Below are 21,711 nucleotides of genomic sequence, written 5' to 3' on the forward strand. Positions count from 1 at the left end.
GAATGCAAGATGTTCTTATTGCTGTTATCTTTGCAGATAACAAAGAAGCAGTGTTGCTGGAGTGGGGCTCTCCGACTCGGATTTACTTCCAAGGATCCCTCCCGGATTAATCCTGACACATTGCCAAAGTACGCTTGCCCGGACTTGGTTTCCCAGAGTGGATTCTGGGCCAAAGCCCTGCCAGAAGAGTTTGCAAATGAAGGAAACATCATAGCATTCTGGGTGGACAAAAAGGGCCGGGTGTTTTATCGGGTCAATGACTCTGCTGCGATGTTGTTCTTCAGTGGGGTGAGGATCACGGAACCCCTGTGGGCTTTGATTGACGTGTACGGACTCACCCGGGGGGTGCAGCTATTAGGTAGGTGCCTTTCTGAAAGTGCTATTTCTTGACTTGAGTGCTTAGAGTCGATGTACCTATGTTCTACAGCTAAGAAATGAGGCTGGACAAATCCCAATGATAAATTAGCCAGGTACTGTCTGTCCAGTAGATTAAAAAAAAAAAATCCTACTCACTGTGACAAATCTGCTTCTGAGAAAGGAAAAGGTTGTTAAATTCCATCAGGGTAAATCTTACAATCTGAACCCATAATAATTAGTGTGTTTAAAGCTAAGCAAACATTTATTATAGGAGTGGGAGGGTGGGAAACAATAAATCACTAGCAACTGTCAGTAAATAAAGGAATTTCTGCCAAGAGAACTTGCACCAATGAAACTACATCGCTGCACGTGCTGCAGTGTGGAATGTACCTTATAAAACGTCCTCTGTCTTATTTGCTTTCCCAGTTATGGGGTGGGGAAATGCATTTTATTGCTAATGTGTAATTCCTTCTCTGATGGCAATACCATGATTCTCTGGGTGGGTAAGTGGGAGGCTTATAGCTTATGCTCCAGCCACATATTCTGGGATAAGCAGTTGTTATGTAGTGGAAAACATCGTTTTCAAAATATTAGCTCAGAGGAACTGGATCCATTCTCTGGACCCAAAAGATTGGAAACATGGTTGGGGGTGTGGTATGAGAGGTGCCGAGCAACCTCATCTCTGAATGAATCCAGTGGGAATTGTGGAAGTTTGGCCCCCTCACAGGAGGTGATCAGGCTCCGAGTTTGCAGACCCAAGAGCTCTGGACATCCCAGCTTTGAGGGTCTTTTCTGAACAGAATGGAAGTACCTCCAAGGGTCTTGTTTCAAGAAGGAGCTAGATTAGTGAGGAACCAAAGACTCAGCAATGAAGGCCAAAGGGCATAGCAGAGAAACAGACACTCGCACCTCAACATATAATGCTGGCCGCTTTGTTTTCATTAGGAAAAGCGTTGTTTTTTATCTGTGTTAACTAACCTGTGGTAACTAACATGAGGTAAAATTCAAACGAAGACAGAGCGTTTGTAGTTTTAACACAAGTTAGCAGGTTGAGAAGCCTATGGAGAAGCCTAGGGTTTGCCCTGATAACTTGTGGAAAACTACAGACTGCCTCCACTGGGATTTTACCTTGCGTTAGTTACCTTGTGTTAGCTAATATGTGGTAAGAACATGCCCTTGATGCTAGTGAAGACACACCCTCAGTGTTTAGTCAACCCTGTTTCTGACAGCTCTGCCTGCTTCCTGCATCACTTACTTGTTGCTACTAAATCAGGGTGGCAATACTGGCTGTAGTGATGTACCGCTGTATGGAAGCTAACACTGAATTCAAGATGCAAAGGGCTTGTTTACACAATGGGGTAATGTGCTTTACGGGGATTGCTAAAGTGCACTAATGTGTTACACGTTGATTGGTCTGTGTAGTAGACCCTGTTGGTGTGCACTAAAAGTTCCCTAGTGCACTTGAATGTAGTGCTGTTTCAAACAGCACCAACAGTGTCTATACCACATTATCCCACCATGTAGACAAACCTAAAGAAACTCATAGCTCTAGGATCAAACTATGCGCACCATCTCCTTAAAAATAAAAAAAACCCAAACCCTCAGACTGCACAAGCAGAATGCATTAAGGCATCTCTAGGCAGCACTTCGCTTTTCCTCAAGAGTGGAAGGATTTATCGTTCATGGTGAATCTGCTTGTGCACCCGTGTCATGTGAACTGAAGTTGGGCCAAGAAAGCGGTGATTGGATCTGGAGCTAGAGTTGTCAGCTTTAGTCTTGGGGCTGAGGGTTCAGATACGAGGTAGTTTAGAAGTAGCACCAAAATCTCACAAGCTGTTCACTTGAGATTTTGTCCCCCAAGATGCCATCCCGGAGTGGATGCTTGCTAAGGTCAGCCACATCCCTCACTCCAAGCTAGACATTTGTTTTCAAAATACCCAGAGTGATGATCTCACATTCTGTGTTTCCCCTGTATTCTGCCTTACCCTTTTCACCGTCTCTTTTTGCCTTTGAATGCCCTCAGTACTGAGAGCTAAGCGGCAGCAACATTCAACTGAAGACGGGCCTTGCCTTTGCCAACCAGTGATCCATCCCCGGTGGGGCCAGCTCTGCTGTGCACGTGCCTCCAAGATTCTAATTCAGGCTTTTGCTGACACAAACCCTTCGAATGAAACAGGCTGCTTCCGAGTTTATGCAGTTGGCTCAGTGCTCAGAAATATATTTATAGCACGTTGCAGCAGACTTCAGCGGGCTTTAATCCCAACAACTGTGCTGAAGCGTCTGAGTCTTGATTCCCCACTGTGCAGCACTAGAACGCATGCAGCACCTAACGTCTTACAACCTACCATCTCTGTCTACCCACTGCAGATCTTACATGCTTATTTTAATACAGGCATCTAAACACATACTACAGGCCAAACTTCTCCAAAGTTCAAGGGAGCTGAGATATGGAGCTTTTGATTTGGAGACTCAGTTCTATCTTTAATATGACCTAGCCACAAATAGAAGGGCAAATCCTGCCCCCAGTATCTCACAGAGGTCCCACTGGAGTTAGTGGAAGCCAGGTGTGTACATTGAAGGGAAGAAATTGGCCTGTAAGATACTTGTAGACCTTAAGGTCAGAAGGGACCATCATGATCATCTAGTCTGACCTCGTGCACATTGCAGGCAACAGAATCTCACCCACCCACCCACTCCTGTAATAGACCCCTAACCTCTGGCTGAATTACTCAAGTCCTCAAACCATGGTTTAAAGACTTCAGGTTACCGAGAGTTCACCATTTACACTAGTTTAAACCTGCAAGTGACCCATGCCTCATGCTGCAGAGGAAGGTGAAACCCCCCAGGGTATCTGCCAATCTGACCCGGGGGAAATTCCTTCTTGATCCCAAATCAATTACTTTTTCCCAAAAGGAATATTTGCTGTAGAATGCCTTTGTCAGTGTGCCTCAGGGCAGGCAGAAGACCTGCCCCATTATTTGTTATGTTGGAATTTATATTTCCAATTAAGGTCAATATGGCTCTGCATATTTTCGTCCCAGATGCCTTTTTCTACGACCTCTCAAAAAACAGAATATTTGTTAGGAACTGACAATGTATCTGTGAGCTGAGCAGTTGCCCTATTTGCGTGGCCAGCCAATAATATAAGGAAAAGCCAGTGGTGCAGCGGTTATATATGATGAATACTTTATATTCTTTTGAATCCTTCTTTATATGCATTTTAACATTTTATAATGTTGGATTTCGTTTTCTGTTTTAGTGTAATACATTTTGGTTTTGCACATGGGCGTAAAGCTAAGTCGCTGCTAAATCACTTGACTCAGCTGACTGTGCTAGAGCTGCAGTAGAGTTACAGATGATGCAGGTAAACCACCAGAAGCATAGCCCTGGGAGTGCAATAACCGCTGTTCTGTCGCTATGTGGCCTGAGAAAGAGGAATCCATTCCACCCCAAGTATGGCAGAATTCCCTGTACAGGGGAGAGGATTTGGCCAACAGCAGGGCCGGCTCTAGCTTTTTTGCCGCCCCAGGCAAAAAAAAAAAAAATAAATAAAAAAGGCGGCCGGACTGCCAAAGCAAAAACAACCAGCAGCCGCAGGGAGCGCGTGGAGGGCAGTCAAGGCAGCTCGGAGGGGGGTGAAGGGTGGCACCCGCCCGCTCCCTCCGCCCGTGGGCAGCCAGGCGCTGCAGCCCGCTCGCAGCCGGGCGAGGGGCTCCCCGCTCCGGCCTTGGGGTGCCTCTCCCGGCCGGGCAGGCTCCAAGGGGGCCGACACAGGCAGCGCTGGCTGGGGTCTGCAACCTCTGTGTGGGGCCGGCATTGCAGCGGGGCTCGGCACAGTGCAAATGGCGCCGGGATCAGTGGGGCCTGCCCCTCCGCTGCCCGCCGGGCCGCCGCAGAATCCTCCCTCCCTCCGGTGCCTGCCGGGCCGCTGCCAAACAGTCCCCGCCACCGCTGCCCGCCAGGCCGCCGCAGAACCCTCCCTCCTTCCGGTGCCCGCCGGGCCGCCGCAGAACCCTCCCTCCTTCCGCTGCCCAACGGGCCGCCACAGAACCCTCCCTCCCTGCCTCTGCTGCCTGCTGGGCCGCCACAGAACTCTCCCTCCTTCCAGTGCCCGGGGGCTGCAGGAGGTGCTGGCTCAGCCGCTCCTTTAAAGGCGGCTCGGCCAGGCCGGGCTCAGAGCGGCGCGGGAGGCGGAGGCCGGTGCAGGCGGCGGGGAGTGGCACATCCCGGGGAGCCCGGCGGCACGATGAGCAGCGGGGATCACTAGTTCCTGCCCCCCCGGGTCGGGGTCCGTGCCCCTTCAGGGCTGGGCTGGCCGCCCCAAGATTGGCCGGAATGCCGCTCCTTACAATGTGCCGCCCCAGGCACGTGCTTTCTCGTCTGGTGCCTGGAGCCGGCCCTGGCCAACAGTGTTTCCAGCCCAGCCAAAACCAGGATGTACTTGAAGTCTCATGAGAGCACCTTTCCCAGGGATAATCTAACTTTGCCAAGACTATCTTTTAACATCTGAACAACACGGGTCTGTTTTCACACCGTGCCACCACGTATCTGAATGACTGTTTTTCATTTTCAGTCAGATGCCTTCTTATTTATCATCAATTTGCCCAGATAAATGTTGTTTTTTTCCCCCCCAGGATGGAATTGAACCTGCAAAATTGCACTTGCCCAAGGCTCAGGTTAGGAACAAATCAGTCCTGCATCAGTGTGAGGTCCCAGCTTTGCAGTGGAACACACAACATTTGCTTCCACCCCCAGAGAGTTACAATGTAATATTGTTGTTATTTATGGCCCAACCAAAATTGGGTCCCCAGCATGTTAGGCACTGTACACACACGCCGTGAGACAGTCCCTGCTCGAAAGGGTCACACATCTAAATAGACAAGACAGCCGAGAGGTGGCAGGGGAACGGAAGCACAGAGAGGTGAAATGACTTGCTGGAGCTCACACAACAGGTTTGTCGAGCAGGCATTACAACCGACTGTGTCCCTCTAGGGCTGCCAGCCTTCCATCACTCCCTCTACCAGAATGTCCTCTCCAAGCACATCACACCATGACAAACATCCACAACTAACCCTGCTAGGAGATGGTAGTTTGGTAAAGGTGTGAGGTACAGGGAGTATTGAGGGAGACAGCGTTAAGGCTGCAGTATATGATAGTTATGGTCATGGTAAAGTGTGTGTCTGTGGATGAAAGAGAAGAGGATACGTTAGGTCACCTAACTTTTCGTTTCCTTGCTCTTGTGCCTTTGAGTCAGGTATGTTATGTCTGTAGCAATCCTAACTGCTTCAAACCCATTTTCTTTATATTACTATATTAGATACGTGTACTGGTATATGCCTTACATAAAAGTGTGATTGTATATGTATTCTTCTAGCATTATATATAGCTAGAAGCAAGTGCTGTGTGTCACATTATTTGGGAATCACAGCACTGGAAAGGAGAAAAGATCCTTGTAACAAGGTTCTGTTAGCAGCTATAAACAGAGGGGCGTTAGCACCCTGGTCACTTCAATAACACAGGGCACTGGGTATAGTTAGCGTAGGCAGGAGCGAGGCAGTCTGATTGGATTTGAAGGGTTAGTGGGGATCAACTGCACCTGTAGGGAATTTGATGAGTTAATGAGGTAATTAGCTCACCAGCTGGCTAGCTAGAGAAGAATGCAAAAGGCTGAGCCAGGGAATAAGAAGAAGGCCCTGTCTATCTGTTGCTACATTGTGTGAGTGGAAACAAGAAATAATAATAATAATAAATGAAGATGCGTAGTGAAGGTAGCTGGTAGTGCATGTGTGTTGGGAGGACTTACCAGCCCGGATGCCTGGGGCTGAAGGAGGAACCTGCTTACAATCGTATTTTGAGCTTTCTACCTATGTATGTTCACAAGGTATAAAACCTTAACATTTGAACTGGTCTGTGATGGAAAGTTGCCCATTGTGGGCCTCAGGCCAGTGTAAATTTATGGGAGGGAATTAGTCATTTTGTAAGAGAGGAAGGAAAACTTCTTCTTCTTTTTTTAATCACAGGCTAACTTTTAAACAAATTAATTCCAGTTGTAGCAAATTGCTCCAGGATTTGGGATGTTAGAATAAATCCTGAGTGAGATGGGTTAATGGGTGGAATGCAGGTGACATGGTTAAAGTTGCATGATAAATGTAATTTATTACATGGGTCTGCAATTTTATCACATGGGTATTACTAACATGTATATGCGGTGTGCGTGAGTGTATGTAAAACACATTTTCTTTCTTCAGCACCCCCAGGAATCTGTTTCCGTTAATATCCTAACATAGACAAATCATTGCTCTTCCTATGTTGGCTCACAATAAACGAGGTATTTGGCTAATCGAACATAAATAAAGTATATTTTTATAGTGTATTATGTGAAAAAAGGAGCCATGAATAATTTAACTTCCCTGAAGATTGGGGCAATCTCATATAAAAGAATAATATTTGTTTAACCGGAGTCCTAGCTAATGAAAGGAAAATATACACCACCTGCAAACAGTCAATTGTCACTATTGTTCTGCATCTGCTAAGGAGATAGAGAATTTAAATTGCTCATAAAGTTTTATTGTCTGTATGTGGTTGTCTCTATGACAGCTCCAGGAAGTTCTCTAACATGGTTTAAAATGTGACCCCAGTTTAATAAATAACTCATCTGTTCCTGTTTTAATCAACCCCACTTTGCATGAAGGCCTCTGGAAGGACATTCATTTTTCTGTGATAGGTGTCCAGAGTTTCACCTGGGGGCCAGTGCCTGCAGTATCCTAAAACTTATCTGCTCTCTATCTCTCTGTCTGCGTATGAGATATGACCCCTGGAGGCTGTTGCTTCGAACAGGCCAGAGCCCGGTTGCGCGGCTCCTCTTTACTGGCTCTGTGGATGCCTGGGGTTTCAGTTTCCATTAGTTTTGAATGCAGCCATTTTTATTGAGGACCATCTTTGTGGCTATGTGACAGAGTGCTGGGCGTCAGCCACTGTACCAGCACTCTGATCACATGCCAAATGGATAGATTGGAGATGGGTGGGAGAGAGCTATGAGGCTAATGAACCCATTAGCCCAGAAAGTAGAAAAGGCACAAGAAGGAAGTGCTTAAGGGGGAAGAGACGGGCTGGTGGGCTTTTAAGAGCTGGAGCCAGGAGAGATCTAAGGAGTCCATGCTAGTGGAAATACAGAGCTGCACAAGTGTGTAAGGGTGGTAGAAAGAAGACTGTAAATAAACTGCACCAAGTGTTTGACCAGAAGATGTTCTCTGAGTGATGTGTGGCTAGAAAAGAGATGGGAGCAGGACGATGGCTTGTCAGCCTAGCACTGTGCAATACTTAGAGAAAGGTAAGTCTGGTCTCTGCTCCAATGAGCTTACAATCCAAGTGCCTGATCCTCCATGTCTTCTGTGTGTACTGCTCACATTGGCTTCAATGGGAGCTCTGCTATTGAGAGGTTCCAGGGTTTGCCATTCAGTTGGATAGGTTAGAACATTTCAGATGCAGAATACACTGAGGTCTCCAATGGAACAACACTATTGACTTTAATGGATGTAGGGTAAGGCGCTGAATGACTGGGTGGTGTAGAGATCACAGGGATTGTCTTTATTTAGGGCCATATTCTGCCCTTTTCACTTTGCAAATATTCCCATTGCTTTCAGTGGAACTACTCCTAGGGTAAACTAAGGTGTTGTTAAATATGAGAAGGTGTGACAGGATCTGGCACATAATGAATTGTAGACAGAGTTTTTAGTAAATGAGCATTCCCCTGTAATGTATTCAACACAAATATTGCGTGGTGGTGGTATATAGGAACCTGGAAGTGAAGCTGACAGGGATAAAAGTGAAACTGACTGGTTTATTTTATGTGTCCAAACTGAGAGAAATGCAGAAATTAACCAAGCAGCGTAACTGGTGGAAAAATAAATTCAGCATTTTAAAACTGTCTCAGCTCAGAAAATCCAAGGTGTTGTGTCTCACATGAGAAATAATGTTGTCTTTTTTTAAATAAGATTTTTAACTTTGTCTCAAAGTACAAGGAAATATTGTGTGTGTGTGTGTGTTTAGTAGCTCAGAGATTCTGACGCAATGTTCATGGACACTAGAATAAGAACTGAGATAGGTCTCCATGTTTCATAACAGTTCTAAGTGGTGTGGCTATTTCAAGGAAGGAGAATTGTTTAACCCTGGTCTACATGTAAAGTTAAATTTTTTGGGTAAAGAGGTGTTTTTTTTTTTTTTTTTTTTTTTTTACACTGAAATAGTTGTAATGATTAAAACACTAGTGTGGACACAGTTATACCAATATAAAGGTGCCTTATACCAGTTAGCTAATTCCCCTTATTGTACTGGAATAAGCTATGGGCACGTCTTCACTACCCGCCGGATCGGCGGGCAGTAATGGATCTATTGGGGATCGACTTATCGCGTCTAGTGAAGATGAGATAAAATCGATCCCCGATGGCTCTGCCGTCGACTCCGGAAATCCACCACGGCAAGAGGCGGAAGCGGAGTCGACGGCGGCGCGGCAGCGGTCGACTCACCGCCGTCCTCACAGCCAGGTAAGTCGACCTAAAATACACAACTTCAGCTACGCTATTCACGTAGCTGAAGTTGCGTATCTTAGGTCGCCCCCCCCCCCCCCCCGTAGTGTAGACCTAGCCATATACCAGTATACACATTTTTATACTGGAATAACTGTGTCCACGTGAGGCGGTTGTACTGCTTTAACTATACTGGTATAGTTAAAGACATACACATTTCTGGTGTAGATAAGACCTTAGAAAATAAGAGAGGGAATGTGATGCTGGAAGGGGACATGTATCTAGCAAATATTGGCTACTAAAGAGAGATTACAAAGAGTTACTTTCTTTAGCAGAGAACTTGGTGTTTTGAATTGAACCATAAGGGTGGTGCTGAATATTAGGATAAGATATTTCTACCATTGTTAAGGAGAAAAATGCATCTTCCTAACTGATGATTATGTAATGTACAATTTAGTCTATTTCCTTTTGGACTACATGATTGCTATTATAATTCCACATACAATGCGGAAGTCTATAAAAGGGTTGAAAGTGAATATCCCTGTATAGGAATTAATCTTTGCAATCTACCTTAAAAGGCCATGCACTATTTAGTAAAGAAGTTTAACCTCTGCAGCAAGGGAGATTTAAGTTAGATATTAGGGAAAACTTTCTAAATATTAGGATAGTTAAGCCCAGGTTGTGGAATCCCCATCCTTGGAAGTTTTTAAGAGCATATTAGACAAATGCTTGTCAGGGATGATATAAGGGCTGGTCTACACTACCACCTAAGTCTATGTAACTTACAGTGGTGTGAAAATGACACCCCCCCTGGGTGAAATAAGCTACATCAACTTAAAGTGGTGTCCACACTGCCATGTTGGCGGGAGATGCTCTCCTGCCGACATAGCTTCTGCCTCTTGTGGAGGCTGCCGGCCCTGTTCCCAGGGCTCCGCTCACAGCCGTGGCTGCAGGCGCCGCTCCTGGGGCTCCGTGCCTGGGGATCCGTCCGTCGGCCCTGTGCGGGTGATCCGGCTGTGGGCCCTGGGCCCCACCCATGCCCCCAGCTATGGTCCCAGCTTCGGCCCCCTTACCCCTGTCTGTGTTCCCCCCTCCTGGAGCTATGGCCCCACTCCTGGTTTTGGCTTGGGGGGGGCATGGGCAAGGGGGGTGAGTGGTAAAAAGTTTGGGGACCACTGCCCTGAATGTACTTAATCCTCTTCAATCCAGGGGCATGGACTGGATGACCTCTTGAGGTGCCGTCCAGCCCTACACTTCTATGATTCTAACTTGTCCAAAGCCAAGAATTTACTCCTGTTCAGTTCACAATGAAGCTTGCCAAAAACAAACCAAAGGATCCCATAGAAAAATTACCACAATATATACAATTAAAAGTGAGATGAGTTCTGTATCCAGAGTGAGTGAGAGAAATATGGGGGCAGGCATAAATATGCATTGTTTTAATCCTGCAATTCCAGCCGCTCCAGTTGTGGAGGTTCTTGTTCCCTAAGCCTGGATGACAGATGACCGCTAAACAAGGCAGGTTCCAAAAAACTAAACAGGCACTCTATACAGTATCTGTCGGCTGATCTTAGACGGTATGTCGTCATTTCAGCACCTAATTGGTATCACAGCTGCTGAGTATACTTTCTATATTAGTACGAAGTAAATGTGTTTATCACCCTTGTGTATTTGTACTGTAATTTTTTTTTATACCTACTGAAAACATGAATGTTGGCTTTTTCTACCACACCAGCCATAACCTTGAAAAGTGAGGCGCTCTCTCAAACTGCATCCATTTTGTTCCTCCAAACTTTACAAGCTAATCCATTGTCACTTGGCCAAGTCTGGAAATCCTGACTCGAGGCCTGGTTCTGCTTTCAAATATACCGATGTGAATTCAGGGTGACTTTCGGACTTCAGTGGAATCACTCTGGATTTACAGTGGTACAAATGAGAGCAGAATCTCACCCTGAGTTTGTATTCAGTCAAAGCTGATGTTTGGCCCGACTCTGAGCACCTGCAACTCCCACTGCCTGCCTCTTGGCCTAGCCTAAAAAGGCTATTCAGACATGCTGAGCCAGTTGTGATTCAAGGAACCATCAAGGTGCGTTTCCCTCCCATGTATCAATGGTATGTTAACCTTGTGAGTGAGAAGAGAAGCCACTTCCCAGGAGTGTGCAATGCATGCAGGGCCACAACTGGTCACAAGGGGGGTGAAAGTGCAGCTTGCACAGCTCTCTATCAGCTGTAGACCAAAAACATTTCATTAAGGACCTGCACAAACTAATGTCCATGGCAAAACTCCCATTGACTTCAGTGGAAACAGGATTGAGTCAAAAACAAACACTGTCAGTCTCTATAAAGTGAGAGGAGCGTGGTGGCATCCTGCCTGGGTCCTGCACCTAGTACGTTCTGCTGCTTTCTGAGATACTGCAGTCCTATCCAGCTAGGTTGAAACCATGCTAACAATACAGTAGTTGCCAGGTTATGGCATGTTTTTCAGAAGAAAAAAAAATTCTTGTCCGCATCACTCAGGGAAAATTGTACTTGAATCCTACCACGTTTAAACAGCATTGTAACCAGGATTGCAAACCTAGTATTTCAAACTGTGCTGTGACGAGGCCTTAAACCAAAGCATAGGCTAGAATTACTTTTTTCTTTGCTTACTCTAAAGGAATGAATCAGTTTGGATTTTACGACTCAAAATATTCACTCTGTCCATCAACCATAAGTGGCTCCTTTGTGATTTGTGAGAAGTACAGCTCATTCTATTCTGGGTTTCTATATAAATAATATTGTGAGACTTAGGACTTGTCTAGATAGAAATTGCCTGGACTTGACTTAAGTTAGTTTAAAAACTGAACAGGTGCAGCCTGGTGTGTAGACCAGGCCTTAGTTTGATGTCTCCTGTCTTTGGACCTAATTGTGCCCCCATTGAAGTCAATAGGAATTTTGCCATTGACTTTGAAAGCAAGACCTAGCCTTTATGAACATAAAATCTCAAGTCCTGCCTCCAAGTATATTAGAAGCTTTCAGATGGCATCATAAAGATTTTCTTTTTCTCACCATCCGTCTAATATTCACTGATTACTTTTAGTCATGATCTTCTGCCAGTTTTCTATATTTCCCCATTGTATTTTTGCCACCCCATCTTAAAAAAGAATGGAAAAGGTACAGAGAACAGCAACAAAAATTTAGGGGTATGGAACAGCTACCATATGAGGAAAAATTTAAGAAGATGGAGTGTTAAGCTTAGAAAAGAGATGACTAAGGGGGGGGATATGATAGAGGTCTATAAAATCGTAAATGGTGTGGAGAAAGTGAATAAGGAAGAATTATTTACCTCTTCATATAACACAAGAATTAGGGGTCACCCGATGAAATGAATAGGCAGCAGGTTTACAACAAACATAAGGAAGTCTTTCTTTACACAACGCACAGTTGACCTGTGGAACTCATTGCCAGGGGATGTTGTGAAGGCCAAAAGTATAAATGAGTTCAAGAAATAATTTAATGAGTTCATGGAGGGTAAGTCCATCAATGGCTATTAGCCAAGATGATCCAGGATGCAACTCCATGCTCTGGGTGTCTCTAAATCTCTGTCTGCCAGAAGCTGGGACTGGATGATGGGGGATGGATCACTTGATAATTACTCTGTTCTGTTCATTCCCTCTGGGGCACCTGGCATTGGCCAGTGTCAGAAGAAAGGATACTGGGCTAGAAGGACCATTGGTCTGACCCAGTATGGCCGTTCTTGTGTTCTCATACAGCAGGATAGGTGTGCATATCACTTCACAAATAAGACCTGGGGCCTGATAATCCTACTGTTGATTGCACTAGTTTTACGCCACTATAACCCCACTAATTCCTGATTTACGCTGATCTCAATAAGATCAGAACTGGGCCTATAGTTTCTGCTCCAAAAAAGTTCATTTTTTCTGCTCATTTCCCACCTTCTCTAACACCGACCAGCACCAACAACCATTGTTCTCCAAAGTCTTTTCAGCTCCACTGTTTGTTTAACCTAGAGTACATCCCAACTGATGCTGGTGGTGGGTGCTGAGATCTTCCTGTGCGGTTCTGAGAGCCTCCAACTCCTGATGGTGATTGGGAGATTCAGGCCCTACACTCTTCCCTATTGTTCCTAATGTGCTCTTCTGCCAAGCTTACATTTTCCCCATTTATTTTGTGACATACAATAAAAATAATATCCTGGGTATCAACATGTACTGTGTAAGTGCTGCTGCTCATTGTTATGGAAATTATTAAAAGGACATTGTTAACATAACTCTCAGTTTAAAAAACATTTCCTCGGAGATGGCTTTGTTACTAATAACATCTCCAGATTATTAAAACAAAAAGAATATCAGGTTTACATTTTACCTTCATGCTCTTCATTTTGTATTGTATTTTATTTATTTTGCATTTCACTCAGTCTTGAGCAGTGAAACTAGACTCGTTTGTTTAATTTTTTCTTATCGTCATTTTCAATTTCTGCTTCTGATGTACCATCATAATTCTGGTTTTATTTGGGTCTCAGATACATTTAAAAATAAGGCATTTCTATTTCTGTCAGGGCTTGTTTTAAAAAAAAAAAGAGAGGACAAAAAAAAAGCTAGTAAATTTTGAACCCGTAACTAAGAATACAGGATTTGGCAGATCAGAAGAGATTGTTGGCCCATGAAATCCAATATTCTACCTCTTGACAATGGCCAGCACCTGAAGTTTCAGAAGAAGGTGAAGACCTCATATTATGCACCTAATGGTCCCTTCTCTTTAAGAACAGTTAAGTATCTTCAACAAATAAATTATAAAATGTTTAAATGTCCTACTTTCCTTTAATAGGAAGAGAGCCTTTGGAATCAAATAATCCTTCCCCCATGTCTGCATTATGTCAACACAGACTGTCGTACTTTTAATACAGGGCCTTGCCTGAATCCTTCGGGTTTGTTTTACAGCTGTGCACTTTCAACTCTCTTGGCAGTCCAGGGAAGCTGAGAGCACCCAGCACCTTGTGGGATGTGCCTACAGTGCTTATCAGAACCCGGGGGAGGATGGTGTGATAAATGCATTTCCATAGCTAATTACGTCTCCACCCCCATTTGATGGAGTTATATTTTCCTTCTCATTTCACACACTTTTTCTGTCACCTATTAGCAGCTGCAGGCAGGCATCCTCCAAGGTCTGTTCACATACGTCAGGTGAACTGGTTTTGTTAACCCAGCATGTTTGTAGTGAAAACATGTTTGCAAGTAAAAAATCCCTGTCCCTTTCTGTTCCTGATTCCAAACCTGTTCTGTTCTGGCTGCAACTAGCCAAATATCTCCATGAACTTGAGTATGTCTGTGCATGTGGCTGGCCTTGATGTTACTTTCCTTATGAAAAATCTTATTCATAGATTCTAGGACTGGAAGGGACCTCGAGAGGTCATCGAGTCCAGTCCCCTGCCCTCATGGCAGGACCCAATACTGTCTAGACCATCCCGGATAGACATTTATCTAACCTACTCTTAAATATTTCCAGAGATGGCGATTCCACACCCTCCCTAGGCAATTTATTCCAGTGTTTAACCACTCTGACTAGGAAAAAGTTCCTAATGTCCAACCTAAACCTCCCTTGCTGCAGTTTAAGCCCATTGCTTCTTGTTCTATCCTTAGAGGCTAAGGTGAACAAGTTTTCTCCCTCCTCCTTATGACACCCGTTTAGATACCTGAAAACTGCTATCATGTCCCCTCTCAGTCTTCTCTTTTCCAAACTAAACAAACCCAATTCTTTCAGCCTTCCTTCATAGGTCATGTTCTCAAGACCTTTCATCATTCTTGTTGCTCTTCTCTGGACCCTCTCCAATTTCTCCACATCTTTCTTGAAATGCGGTGCCCAGAACTGGACACAATACTCCAGTTGAGGCCTAACCAGAGCAGAGTAGAGCGGAAGAATGACTTCTCGTGTCTTGCTCACAACACACTTGTTAATACATCCCAGAATCATATGTATTATCCCACCAAGTTTTGGTGATGCCAACAATGTCATAGTTGTATTTATTTATTAGTGCTTCCAGTTCTTCCTGCTTGTTACCCATACTTCTCGCATTTGTATATAGGCATCTAAGATACTGATTTGATCTTGCCTCCCAGTTTTGCCCTGACCCTCCTTTCTCTCTGCCATTATGGCCCACGCTCCCTCCTATTTCCGACCCATCTCCATGTTCCCCACTTACCTGTGGGCTTTGCTCACCTGTCCCTGTCGAACCTAGTTTAAAGCCCTCCTCACTAGGTTAGCCAGTCTGTGCTGGAGTATAGGTACTTACTACAGCAATAGAAACGTTATTTCCGTCACTGTGGTAAATCAACCTCTGCAAAAGGTGGTAACTAGGTTAGTGGAATAAATCTTCCATCGATCTAGCCGTGGTCTAGACTGGGGCTTAGGTGGGCTTAATTACATTGCACAGGGCATGAAATTTTTCACAACCCTGAGAACTGTAGTTGGGCTGACTTAACTTTGTAAAGTAGACCAGCCCTCAGTCCCTGAGGAGTGAAGAAGGAACCAGGAGCGAGGAGGTAAAACAATCCATTGAACGGTGTATTTATTGCCCAGCTAGTTTGCTGAGTTCAGATGAAGTTTGTAATTTGAGATGGTCCCTATCTAGTTTTGGACCCACGTCCCTTCGCCCTGGAGCAGCAGCACTGTTCCATTTGCACTCAGATATTAGAAGCAGTCCACTCCAGGTCAGACATGTTGAATTGGTACCTCAGATACCTGACGTACCTCCCTGTGCATAAGCAGCTATTTTAGCAGGTCAGGAACATCATACTGACTCCATGACTAGCCAAGAGATCCTAGAAACACAGGAGAAAACTGACAGCAGGAAATGTTGGAGTCCAATATGCTTCCGAAACTGAAAGTAAAGCCGGTGTCTATCGTAAATGAAATAACACTTGTTTGTCTTAAACATACATCATTCAAAGGTTCCTTTTATCATGCAGCTAATTTCTTCTAGAGGTTTATTGCTAATGCTAAACCTTATATCAAAAGGAGCATTTTTAGATCAGGCACATCAACAGGATTAGAAGACTTGATGAAAGGAAAGGGCAGATTTAACAATTGTATTGGTGGGAGGGGGCATGTACTCCACAACTCTGTGGTTATGGAATTTGCTGCAAATATACTGGTTGTTGCAGAATTGTTTGTACTCTAGATCCCAAGTTTTCATTAAAAAAATCTGATTCTAGTGCTCTTGGCTGCAAAACAAACCTTGAAAACATGAACTGAGTGCAAAACAGTGCAGTGTTGTCTTCCTGAGGAGTTGTCCACACAAGAACACTCAAAGCAAGTTAATCGGAATTAACTAAGGCTACGTCTTCACTACCCGCCGATCCGGCGGGTAGCAATCGGTTTATCGGGGATCGACTTACCGCGTCTCGTGAGGACGCGGTAAAATCGATCCCTGATCGCTCTGCCGTCGACTCTGGAAATCCACCTCGACAAGAGGCGGCAGCGGAGTCGGCGGCAGCGCGGCAGCGGTCGGCTTTCCCCCGTCCTCACCACCAGGTAAGCCGACCTAAAATACGCAACTTCAGCTACGGTATTCACGTAGCTGAAGTTGCGTATCTTAGGTCGGAACCCCGCTGTAGTGTAGACCTAGCCTAAAAGTGTCAATTTAAAGTGGTTTAGTTAAACGCTGTGTGGACATTCTTATTCAGAATCAAAGTGGTCTTCATTTGGTTTAGTTTAATTTAAAAGTGAATTCAGTTGCACTAAATGATAAACCAAATCAAGGTCCCTTTGGTTCTGAATAAGTGTTTCCACACGGGATTAATGCAGTGAACTAATTTGTCTTGGGAGGTTGTGGAATCCCCATGGTTGGAGATTTTTAAGAGCAGGTTGGACAAACACCTGTCAGGGATGGTCTAGATAATACGTAGTCCTGCCATGAGTCCAGGGGACTGGACTAGATGACCTCTCAAGGTCCCTATGATTCTATGATAAATTCACATCTTTAGTGAATCGCGATTAACTTTCCAGACTGTCCCCAAGTTTCAGTAGGCAGCTAAATCTGAACTCTATTTCTAACCATGACAATTTAAATGTCAGTATTGTATGAGCTCAAAATCTTCTCTCTCTCACCAACAGAAATTGGTCCAATAAAAGATATCACCTCATCCGCCTTGTCTTGGCTACAACACTGAATATTTCGTTGTTGGTCATTTTAGCATACAGACTTCCATCTAGTATTTGTTCCACAATCCCTAATTCTCTCCCCCACCACCTCAGGTTCCAAAAGCCCCTAACTGTTAATGCCTCCACAGCTCATCCCCAGTGGCAGTTATTTAACCACGCTGTTATTTTTATGGTATATTTAGTTCTTTTTAATCTTCCTGGACGGTCGTCAATCTTTCCAGCCCCCTAATCGTGTTTGCTCCCCTCCTGCAGCCTCCGTGTCCTGCTGCCATTCTAAAAATGCTGCTCTGATGTTGAGATGTTAAATCTTTTCCAGTTTTATGACGAGAATGAATGCAGCTTGACACATCCATGAACATCGGATTTGATTCCCTGGGGGGCGGGGGGTAATCTCAATCACAGTCCTTGATTACAAATAAGCATGAGTCAGACTTTCCTGGGTTGTTATTTTCTCAGGAAGCTGGATTGCCGGGCTGCCCACAGATTTAATATCCTTTCTCTGAATCTCTGATGAGGAAAAGCGTCAATCAATACAGGTTGCTGTGATTTTTGTTTGAGATGGCTGGTTTTTTAACAGCCGGTGGGTCAGCTGAAAATGGGGGTTTCACACAGGAATATCTTTAAAATACATAAAAATCCAGTCTCCCATGAATCTGCTGCTGAATCCCAGCCAGCAACGTAGCACTGAGATGAATCCAAAAGCGAGAGCTGGCAGGAGCTAATTCTGTGGCTATTAAGCAATCTTGGGTTGCAGATGGGAAAGGAACGCAGTGGTTTTAATGAGTTTTAATGTTGAGATTTGAGAACGTAATATTAATGGGTTTCCAAACCTGTTGCATCATATCGATCATGTCTGGCAAAATAATGCTGTCTCTGCTCGTTGTAAGGCTTTCTGGCGTGATGCTTTCAAATAAGCAGCTCTCCCTAGAGTTTCATCTCTCATGTCATTCGCCCATCTCTTGATTTATCTAAAACTAGACTGGAGAAAGCATAGGAAAATACGTAGCATATGGGATGCTCCTTGTACAAACTGTTTCTTAAATAAATATAGATGCTAAAATATCATGCCTTGGAGCCAGTGATCACATTGGTTGCTCAATGGGAGAGAACCTGCAATAGTCCTATTCCATTCGTGGTGCATCTAATAGTCCTGTTGACTTTAAGAGATTTGCATATGCAAGGCAGGCAGGATTGGGCCCAGTGTCATGCCCCATAATTTGCTTCAGCGTAAATTTTGGATAAATAGTTGGGCATTTTCCAGCAGAAGGGAGACCATTACCCGTAGTGCCCATTATAATAAATTCCACGCCTAAAAAGTTGTTGAAGTTGCAAAATGAAAAACGGAGCAAAGAAGTGGAGAGAATATTTCTAATGAAACCATACAGCAGTACACACCAGACACAGGGCACTCCCTTGTGGCAGCCTAGCTTTTAGAGAAAATGGGTTTTTCCGCCTGTTCCCCCACACCTCCTTCTTCACAGATCAGTGGAGAGGCGTTGGTTGCTGCTGCAGGGACACAGTTACAATACCTAGCACTTTCCATCAGTAGATAATAAAGCACCTTACAAAGGAGGTCCGTATAATTATCCCCATTTTACTGATGGGGAAACTGAGGCCCGGAAAAGTAAAGCAACTTGCAGGTTGTCTGAGCTCGTGACTGGGGAACAGCCTGAGCACATAGTTCCTATAAGCCTGCACCAAATAGAAGGATTGGGCACCGCCCAAAGGGAAGGAAGTTGCCGTAATCTAGGGCTAAGTAGCTACGGTTGGCAGGGCAGTTGAGAGTGTGACTGAGGGAGGGGGGGTCCTTTTAGGCATCTGGGGTTTATTCTGTACTCCCACCGACTTCTTGTCGGTGATACCCGGATTCTGTACATGTGAATAAAGGCCTTGGGGTAGAGCTGCGTGTTGAAGTGATGGAATTCCTGCCTCCCCAAAGGTGTCAGAGTTTGGAACACCCTCGCAGAGAGGAGAGCCCCCACCACACTTTATAGAGCACAGCCACTTTTTATTATTTATTTTGCATCGAGTCATCCTGGGCGCGGGGGAAATGGGTGTAAATTCTGGGGGTATGCACAAGGTTTGCTGACTCAAAGCAGTCTGGTGACTCTAAAAAATAGCTTGCAACCCCATCAGATGAATAGATTTCAGGACCAGGAGGGGTAACAATGCTCGTCTACTCTGACCCCCCCTGCACAACCGGCGACAGAATTGCACCCACCAGTTCCTGCCCTGATACCTTATGATTGAACTAAAGACCCAGACCTATTTGCTGCAATCAGGAAGCTGCTTTTGAAGCCATTCTGCCAATCCATCATTCTGTGCAAAGTATTCAGCTCTGCTTCAAAGAAATGTTCACGTTTCAAAAGCACCCAGCGTGAGTTTAAAGAGCTGGTTTAATCCCTGTGAGTTTTTTGTTTTGTTTTATGACTCGAGTGATTTCTAGCTGTGGTTTTGCTGGGCTCTGGAATAGGGTACTTGAAAGATTTTTAGGGCCATAGATTTTTTTTCCTCCTACAAAAAAGGAAAAGAAACACATGGGCAAATGTTGGTTACCTTATTCTTGGGTTTGTGAAGAAAGGGGATTTATCAAATATGATGTAACATTGCACAGGAAAACAATCAAACACTTGGGGAGGGGGGCAGGCCTTTTGTATAGGAATGTGAGCAGATCACACCAATAACTGATGATTCAGGGGTAAGGGGGGAAAACCACCACCCTTAATTTACATGGTCACATAGGGTAGGAAGGATGGATGGTCTAGTGGACCAGGCACTGGACTGGAACTCAAGGCATTGGTTCAGTTCCTATCTTAGTCACAGCCTCCTCTGTACCTTGGGCAAGTCACTTAATCTACCCCCCACCTGTCAAATGGGGACACTCATGTCCAAACACTCCAGAGTGTTCTGAAGATGAAATCTGCTAATGATTGTGAGCTGCTCTGCTATTACCGTGAGCAGGGGAAGTTATCAGCTGAGGAGAAGTGTCTTGTCTTTGTCTGAGTCTGATTTGACTCAGATTGTGAGCTCCAGGGGGCAGGCAACACACCATACAGTACTTTGTTTTATAAAGCACTGTTTCAGTGTACAGTGTTACACCAAAACAGTGGGGGGGAGAGATAGCTCAGTGGTTTGAGCATTGGCCTGCTAAACCCAGGGTGTGAGTTCAATCCTTGAGGGGGCCACTTGGGGGATCTGGGGCAAAATCAGTACTCGGTCCTGCTAGTGAAGGCAGGGGGCTGGACTCAATGACTGTTCAAGGTCCCTTCCAGTTCTAGGAGATGGGATATCTCCATTTATTATTATTAATATGTGACTGTTGTTAATGGCAAAAGTTCTTCTGGCGGTATCTCCTGCTTAGCTGGCAGCAGGAGTGACTAAAAATCCAGTAAGAGAACCCAGTTCTGATGAAATTTCCAACAGAACTTGATGGACATTAGAGATTAGGATAGTTTGAATCGGCCTTGGGTAAACATACAGACATCTGGGGGTTTCTCTGAACCTCCAGACTTTGTGTGGTTCCCCCATCAACAATCCCACTTCCCCGATCCTTCATTTATGTGGAACAGTCATTCATTCTAGCCCCAGTTTGAGTTCTGTGCCCCAACCAGATTTGAGGTTCTCTCACTTTTGATATAGGAATTTATACACATGGGAAATGAGATCTCTGAAGACAGAGGATATTAACTGTGAGCCTGTCACATGGTATGGGGAGGAAAAACCCTTCTCACTGGAAACTGGGTAAAGTCTGTCTTCCTTCCCCCTTCTCCTGTGCATGGGAGAGATCCAGTCAGCTTTATACCTACTGGGACTTTTGCCTGAATAAGGACTGCAGAATTTGGACTCAATACGTGTCACATTTGATCTTTGGCAGGTTGAGAAGTAAAATATTGTGGGAGCAAAAAGACCTCTCTCTGGTCCCAGAATCTGTCAGATTTGTCTGTAGTGGAAAGTGTAAGCATGGGCTGAATGTAGTCAAGCAGTAAGACATCCATAATGTATTAAAATGATGGGAAACAAATCCTTCGCAGATGAAACAAATGTAATGCTCTGATTTAATATGTTACAATATAATCATCTTTAAGAGTATTTATAATTCAGAATAAATCAGCAAACTCTTCATTAAAAACAGATCTAAAATAACAATATCCATAACCTAATTCAATTTAGGGATGCATAAATCACTTGCAATTCAAAAGCACTTTAAAAAACTGATTAAGGTTCACCCGCTGAGTTCAATGAGTAGATGAAAATTGCTACATCTTTTTTTCTTATAAATTTGTTTTTCTTAATTAAAATGATTGCAATTAGATGGAAGTGCTAGAGATCCAGAGGTTTTTTTTATGGTAGCATCTTTCAATGAGCTGCACAGGTGTTATTCTTGAAATCAGAAGTGTGATACTTGATGTTGGAAGGGCATTCGAATGGGGTCCTGCAGGGATCAGTTCTGGGTCCAGTTCTGTTCAATATCTTCATCAATCATTTAAGGGCTTGTCTACACTGGCACTTTATAGCGTGGCAACTTTCTTGCTCAGGGGTGTGAAAAAACATACCCCCTGAGCGCAGCAAGTTTCAGCGCTGTAAAGCATCAGTGTAGACAGTGCAACAGTGCTGGGAGCCACGCCCCTCCTGGAGGTGGGTTTTTTTAGAGCACTGAGAGAAGCGCTGT

The 21,711-nt window shown here is 44.5% G+C and overlaps 1 protein-coding gene across 1 annotated transcript in view; it reads left to right on the top strand.

Annotated features, from left to right (window-relative positions):
* Nucleotides 1-21,711, top strand: part of NEURL1 (neuralized E3 ubiquitin protein ligase 1) — a 106,435-nt gene that overhangs the window by 43,618 nt on the left and 41,106 nt on the right. The window contains exon 3 of the mRNA XM_026651050.1: nucleotides 37-358. Within this exon, the coding sequence (XP_026506835.1) occupies nucleotides 37-358 (322 nt within the window). The remainder of the gene's footprint in view (nucleotides 1-36; nucleotides 359-21,711) is intronic.

The sequence above is a fragment of the Terrapene carolina genome, unplaced genomic scaffold (genome assembly GCF_002925995.2).
Source record: "Terrapene carolina triunguis isolate 2854851 unplaced genomic scaffold, T_m_triunguis-2.0 Scaffold95, whole genome shotgun sequence".
Taxonomy (NCBI): Eukaryota; Metazoa; Chordata; order Testudines; family Emydidae; genus Terrapene; species Terrapene triunguis.